This window comes from Chiloscyllium plagiosum, chromosome 16 (assembly GCF_004010195.1).
Source record: "Chiloscyllium plagiosum isolate BGI_BamShark_2017 chromosome 16, ASM401019v2, whole genome shotgun sequence".
Classification (NCBI taxonomy): domain Eukaryota; kingdom Metazoa; phylum Chordata; class Chondrichthyes; order Orectolobiformes; family Hemiscylliidae; genus Chiloscyllium; species Chiloscyllium plagiosum.
Window position 1 is genome coordinate 67,136,968 of NC_057725.1, and position 7,573 is coordinate 67,144,540.

At 40.8% G+C, this 7,573-nt stretch overlaps 1 protein-coding gene across 1 annotated transcript in view; it reads left to right on the forward strand.

Moving 5' to 3' along the window:
* The window catches only part of LOC122558125 (mucin-6-like), a gene marked incomplete at its 3' end in the record, with an annotated part of 278,951 nt that overhangs the window by 13,070 nt on the left and 258,308 nt on the right, over window positions 1-7,573 (forward strand). The window contains exon 2 of the mRNA XM_043706443.1: window positions 6,855-6,905. Within this exon, the coding sequence (XP_043562378.1) occupies window positions 6,855-6,905 (51 nt within the window). The remainder of the gene's footprint in view (window positions 1-6,854; window positions 6,906-7,573) is intronic.

Consider the following 7,573-nt stretch of genomic DNA (forward strand, 5'->3'; position numbering starts at 1 on the left):
ACTGAGGTGTCAGTGAGGGAGCACTTTGGGGCCATCGACCATAATTCTATTCGATTTAAAATAGTGATGGAAACAGATAGACTTGATCTAAAAGTTGAAGTTCTAAATAGGAGAAAGGCCAATTTTGACGGTATTAGGCAAGAACTTTCGAAAGCTGATTGGAGGCAGATGTTCGCAGGTAAAGGGACGGCTGGAAAATGGGAAGCCTTCAGAAATGAGATAACAAGAATCCAGAGAAAGTATATTCCTGTTAGGGTGAAAGGGAAGGCTGGTAGGTATAGGGAATGCTGGATGACTAAAGAAATTGAGGGTTTGGTTAAGAAAAAGAAGGAAGCATATGTCAGATATAAACAAGATAGATCAAGTGAATCCTTAGAAGAGAATAAAGTAAGAGTATACTTAAGAGGGAAATGAGCCGGGCAAAAAGGGGACATGACATAGTTTTGGCAAATAGAATTAAGGAGAATCAAAGGGGATTTTACAAATACATTAAGACCAAAAGGGTAACTAGGGAGAGAATAGGGCCCCTCAAAGATCAGCAAGGTGGCCTTTGTGTGGAGCCGCAGGAGATGGGGGAGATACTAAACGAGTATTTTGCATTAGTATTTACTGTGGAGAACATGGAAAATATAGAATGTAGGGAAATATATGGTGACATCTTGAAAAATGTCCATATTATAGAGGAGGAAGTGCTGGACGTCTTGAAATGCATAAATCCCCAGGACCTGATGAAGTGTACCCTAGAACTCTGTGAGAAGCTAGGGAAATGATTGCTGGGCCCCTTGCTGAGATATTTGTATCATCGATAGTTACAGGTGCGGTGCTGGAAGTCTGAGGATTGTCTAACGTGGTGCCACTAGTTAACAAAGGTGGGAAGGACATGAAAGGGAATTATTGACCAGTGAGCCAGACGTCGGTAGTGGGCAAGTTTTGGAGGAAATCCTGAGGGACAGGATGTACATGTACTTGGAAAGGCAAGGACTGATTAGGGATAGTCAACATGGTTTTGTGTGTGGGAAATCATGTCTCTCACATTTGATTGAGTTTTTTGAGGAAGTAACAAAGAGGATTGATGAGAGCAGAGTGGTGGACGTGATCAATATGGTTGACAAGGTTCCCCATGGGAGACTGGTTAGCAGGGTTAGATCTCACAGAATACAGGGATAACTAGCCATTTGGATACAGAACTGGCTCAAAGGTAGAAGGCAGAGGGTGGTGGTGGAGGGTTGTTTTTCAGACTGGAGGCCTGTGACCAGTGGAGTGCCATAGGATCAGTGCTGGCTCCACTACTTGTTATTTATATAAATGATTTGGATGTGAGCATAAGAGGTATAGCTAGTAAGTTTGCAGATGACACCAAAATTGGAGGTGTAGTGGACAGCAATGAAGGTTACCTCACATTACAACGGGATCTTGACCAGATGGGCCAATGGGCTGAGAAGTGGCAGATGGAGTTTAATTTAGATAAATGTGAGGTGCTGCATTTTGGGAAAGCAAATCTTAGTAGGACTTATACACTTAATGGTAAGGTCCTAGGGAGTGTTGCTGAAGAAAGAGATCTTGGAGTGCAGGTTCATAGCTCCTTGAAAGTACAGTCGCAGGTAGATAGGATAATGAAGAAGGCGTTTGGTATGCTTTCCTTTATTGGTCAGAGTACTGAGTACAGGAGTTGGGATGTCATGTTGCGGCTATACAGGACATTGGTTATGCAATTCTGGTCTCCTTCCTATCAGAAGGATGTTGTGAAACTTGAAAGGGTTCAGAAAAGATTTGCAGGGAGTTTGCCAGAGTTGGAGGATTTGAGCTATAGGGAGAGGTTGAAATGGCTAGGGCTATTTTCCATGGAGCAGAGGCTGAGGGGTGACCTTATAGACATTTATAAAATCATGAGGCGCATGGATAGAATAAATAGTCAAAATCTCTGCCCTGGGGTGGGGGAGTCCAGAACTGGAGGGCATAGGTTTAGTGTGAGAAGGGCAAGATATAAAAGAGACCTAAGGGGCAACGTTTTCACGCAAAGGGTGGTGCGTGTATGGAATGAGCTGCCAGAGGAAGTGGTGGAGGCTGGTACAATTGCAACATTTAAAAGGCATCTGGATGGGAAAATGAATAGGAAGGGTTTGGAGAGATGTGGGCTGGGTGCTGGCAGGTGGGACTAGATTTGGGTTGGGACATCTTTATGACTAAGTGCCAGGCAATAACCATCTCCAACAAGAGTGAATCCCACTTTGACCTTGTCATGTCTTGGCATTTCCATTACTAAAGCTTCCATCAATATCCTAGGGATTACCACTGTCAATAAACTGAATAAGACTCTCCATATAAATACAGTGGCTGCAAGAGCTGATCAGAGGCTGGGAATTCTGCATTGACTAACTCATCTCCTGACCACTCAAAGCCTGTTCACCATCGACAGGGCCCCAGTCAAGAATGTGATAAAATATTCTACATTTAGCAGTTGGGAGGACAGACATACTAACATTTCTGAAGCAGCTGATAGTATCAAGGTCATGATCATTAAAATCAGCTCTGCTGGATTTGCCAGAGTTCTGACTGCCAAAACAAATCTTCATGCAGCTCAAGGGGTAAATGTAGGGGAATGGGTCTGGGTGGGTTGCGCTTCGGCGGGTCGGTGTGGACTTGGGCCGACGGGCCTGTTTCCACACTGTAAGTAGGTAATCTAAGCATTGGTTAATGACCTGTAACATGGATTCAATGGCAATCATGTCAAATCAAGGGATTTGAACAAGAGAAGGAGAAAGGAACTCAGGACTGGTATTGCAAAACTTCCTAGGCGGACAATCATACTCATCAGTAAGTGATTGGCAATGATGACATGATTGCCATTGAATCCATGTTACAGGTCATTAACCAATGCTTAGATTACCTACTTACAGTGTGGAAACAGGCCCGTCGGCCCAAGTCCACACCGACCCGCCGAAGCGCAACCCACCCAGACCCATTCCCCTACATTTACCCCTTCACCTAACACTACGGGCAATTTAGCATGGCTAATTCACCTAACCTGCACATTTTTGGACTGTGGGAGGAAACCGGAGCACCTGGAGGAAACCCACGCAGGCACAGGGAGAATGTGCAAACTCCACACAGTCAGTCGTCTGAAGTGGGAATTGAACCTGGGTCTCTGGCGCTGTGAGGCAGCAGTGCTAACCACTGTGCCACGGTGCCGCCCACTACTGCTCTTGATTACTACTCCAGCAACAGTACCATTATGCCAGTGCCAACCATCGGAAGAACATGTCGAGTCAGTTGTGGAAGATTCCATACCGAGCATAATTGATGTTATCAAATTTGTGTATGTTTTACTGACCAGGACAAACAGGAAATAGTCTGAGGACACTTACACCTATTCTTTCATCTATTTTATCTTCAATTGTTGGTTAGTCATGTTTCATCATCATATATTTTGAATCTGGGGTCACACATGCTTTGTTATTGTTATGACATGGAGGTAAATAGCTGAGCCAAATCACCTCTTCTACCTCTGTTTTCACAATGCAATAAAATTAAAATTGAAGACCCCCAATAGTCACTCCAATGGTTCCTAACTAGACTTTGAAATAACCAATCCCAGACTTTGCGAATAATTAATTTACAGACCAGTTTTGCAGCTTTAACAAGAGTTAACTATTTATGAAATACACATTAACTTTAGCAGAGAGAAAATTAAACAACATGGCAATCTAATGAATGTCTGTACTTTAAATCAGAAACATTTGTTTTTAGCTCCATTCCCACAAGAGACAGACATACGAACACAGTTAAGGGATAAATAAGAGGAAATAACAAAACTGGCCAGATTACTTAAATGGTTTTCACAATGTATTGTTTCACAGGCATATACGTGCATTCCTTGTTTGCTTTTCTGGAACTGCCAATGAGGATCACTTTCAAAGTTCACCCAGACAAAAAGCAGCATACTTCTAACTCGGTTTTCTACTATCTGCAAAAAGTGGTATACTGGTTTCGGTAGGGAGCTTTCAACTCTTCATGCTGTCTTGACAGCAGCCAACTTCATCTTCTCCGAAAATATAATTCAACAAAAAACAACTTCTGTTCTGGTTCCATCCTGATAGAATAACTGTCCTTTCCCAAGGCTTTAAATGCAGTTCAGCATTGATCATCTGTTTGAGCACAGGGACTTTTCCAGACTTGCTGAAACCAACTCCCAGGAACTGACCTTGCTAATAGCCAACTTCTGCTATCTTCCTGGAATTGCTGTTTCTGCTGAATCCTTTTAATCAAGAATCAGTTTTTATTTAACCTGGCCTCACAAACAAACAAAAAGCTTCTCTGCCTTGTTCTTTTCCTTTCACCACTAGCTGTTTCAAAGTCCACAAATCATTTTCAGCTAACAATTCCCAGTTCACAACTCCAAACCAAAATTGATCAAAGAATTAAAAATCATTAGTGAGGATTTTAACATTTTTTAAAAATAGCCCATTTTAGCTGGGCTGCAGCTATTTTTGCCTGGATAGATTTTATTTACATTGCCTGCCGCACCTGTAAACTTAACGCCCATAATACAGCACAAGCTGCATTTCAGTAAAATTGGCTTACCTGACCAAGTTGAAACTAATGCTATTTTTACTTCAGAGACAATGCTGGAAATACTTAACAGATTGGGTAGCAATTAGAGGTGAAACAACATTTCTGGTGATGATCTTTCGTGAGAGGATAGCCTAGCTGCTTTCTTAATTCATAAGAAATAACATTTCACTCAACATATTGAAATATTTCTTCTCCAAAACCTCCTGTCCAAAGGCTGCTTTAAATCTAATACCAGAAAATAGGCAAGGTTTCCTAATTTGTTACAATTCTGGACAGGATATGTTAATCTGTTAAATTTCTGGGTGAGGATGGATGCACTGGCACCCTTCTTTTATTCACTCATCCCCTTTGTTGGTTGCAATTAGATTGATTTATAAAGGAGCCTTTCTCTTTTGAAACCTTTCTTCCTAGGCCCAAATGAACTTCGGTTTTAAAAGGAACCAGTTTAACCAAGCTTTCTTGAATTAATCAAGAGAGTAAGTTTATTCATTACTATAGGAGAAAGTGAGGACTGCAGATGTTGGAGATCAGAGCTGAAAATGTGTTGCTGGAAAAGCGCAGCAGGTCAGGCAGCATCCATTGGATGCTGCCTGACCTGCTGCGCATTTCCAGCAACACATTTTCAGCTATTAATTACTATACACAAGAAATACCCATGAACAACCATTCACATAGCTTAGAAATAAGGTGAGACCAAAAAGATAAAAGTTTTAAAAAGATGTATGAAATCCGTCTGTAATTTTTTTATAAAAAGCAGACAATTGAACTTTGTAGCTGTTGCAGAGGAGGCTACTGGTAGCGTTTGTAAGGTTCACAATATTTTGTTTTGCAGATTGGTTCTGATTCTGCTGTTCTGATGCCTTTTTAAGCGTAATTGAATTCCAGTATTCAGAATGACAGAGAGAATCCTTTATTCTGGATTAGTGGTGCTGGAAGAGCACAGCAGTTCAGGCAGCATCCAAGGAGCTTCGAAATCGACGTTTCGGGCATACATAGGCTCATACATATTTGAGCATTCAGTCCTACAAGTTCCCATCAGAGGAGTTGAAACTTTTTAAAACTACTATCCTTGTGTATTCCTAGGTAAAACAATCTGTGCAAGAGGTGGCTTTCTGCTAAGAGGGAGGAGATTGTCAGCTCTCTTTATCATCTATTTGTGCTAAGTCTCCTTATTTTAAGTTTTCCTGGTAATGTACATGTGGACCATACTGTTGGCATAACACAGGAATTGCCAGATAGTCAGCTGAATTTAAATCCACTGTTTTTCTGTAGAAATTCTTCTTAAAACAACACATTTTGAATCAGAACTGAAAGCATAACTATAAATTATATAACAGATTGTAAGTTTCTGTGCAGCACTTTGCCTTGAAAGCTCTCTTTATCATTTTGTAATGATTTATTGCAGATTTCTTCTGTCAGTTACTGTTCTGAGGACAGTCCTTTCAACTATTATCTACTTGATGGCTCAATGACCTCTTCAGCAGTACAGATTGTTTTTCAACAATGTAGAAACTCAAATTAGAGTAGGAAGTGCTGAGGCAGCATCTTTGAGCTGCATTTAATTGTCAAAAAAAATGGATTGTGTTCAGATCAGAGGTTAAAATTGAAAATATCTGAAATGGTTGTGCAAAATACTTCGAACTAGACACTCAATTTGGGCTTTGGAGATGGTAAAAATTGAACAATGTTTGTCATGGTTTGGCAGTATTAAGTGTAGATAAGCATTAAGGGATATGTGGAGAAAGCAAGAGTCTAGAATTGAGATAGATGATCAGCCATGATCATATTGATTGGCAAAGTAGGCTTGAGGGGCTGAATGGAGAAAGTGAGGACTGCAGATGCTGGAGATCAGAGCTGAAAATGTGTTGCTGGAAAAGCGCAGCAGGTCAGGCAGCATCCAGGGAACAGGAGAATCGACGTTTCGGGCATAAGCCCTTCTGAAGGGGCTGAATGGCCTACTTGTACTAATTTCTATATTTCTATTAATAATTATGCTGATCATTTTAATAGTGCATTCTAAGTTTAAGAATAAGTTGGACTCGAAGAAGTTTTCTACAAGGAACATTAGAAAATGGCAGCTAATAAAACAGTTTGAGGAGAAATTGGATGAATATTTTTTTAAAAAGAGGAATAAGCAATGTATACATAATTCCACCTGAAGAAGACAAATACCAACAATTTTTCACTTACCAAATGGATGCAGTTTATTACATTTCTGTTATATTTCTTGAAATCGCAAATTGAAGCTGTAAATACTTCATTTTTAAATTTTTGTTTTATAGGTGACAAAATCACGATGTCAACTTTTGTTCAAGAGCAGCGTCTTTATTATTGTAAGTATATCTGGATACTCTAAAAGATTTTCTGAAAGATAAAGTGAACTGTTGGCTGGGATTCAAATGGGGTTGCTATCAAATGCTCCTGTTATGTAGCATACTGTTTGGCTTCTGGTGGTTCAATCACTTCTTCTGAAACCACTGAACTCCCACTGGTGACCCCTTTAATTACCATTCAATTCATAGAATCCCTACAGTGTGGAAACTATTTGGCCCAACAAGTCTACACTGACTTTCGGAAGTGCATTTCATCCAGACTCACCCTCCTATCCTATCCCTGTAACTCTGCATTTCTCATGGCTAATCCACCTATAACCTACACATCCTTGGATATGATGGGCATTTTAGCATGGCCAATCCACAGCTCTTTCACACTGAGCTTGGTTTTACTAAGCTTCACTTAGCTAGCACTGCTCCAAGGTTCTGTATCTCAAGTCTCCTGAGCTATACTTAGCATGCCCTGCTCATGGGATTCCTTTTGTGCCAACTAGTAGATGCACCAAAAGACACCTAGAACTTCAGTGAACCCCAGTTCTCAGATCTTACAACAGTACTTTAGCTGTTTGCTCCTGTCTCTGTCTCTCTTTCCCTGTCTCTCTCTCTCTCTCTCTCTCTCTCTGTCTCTCTGTCTCTCTCTCTCTCTGTCTCTCTGTCTCTCTCTCTCT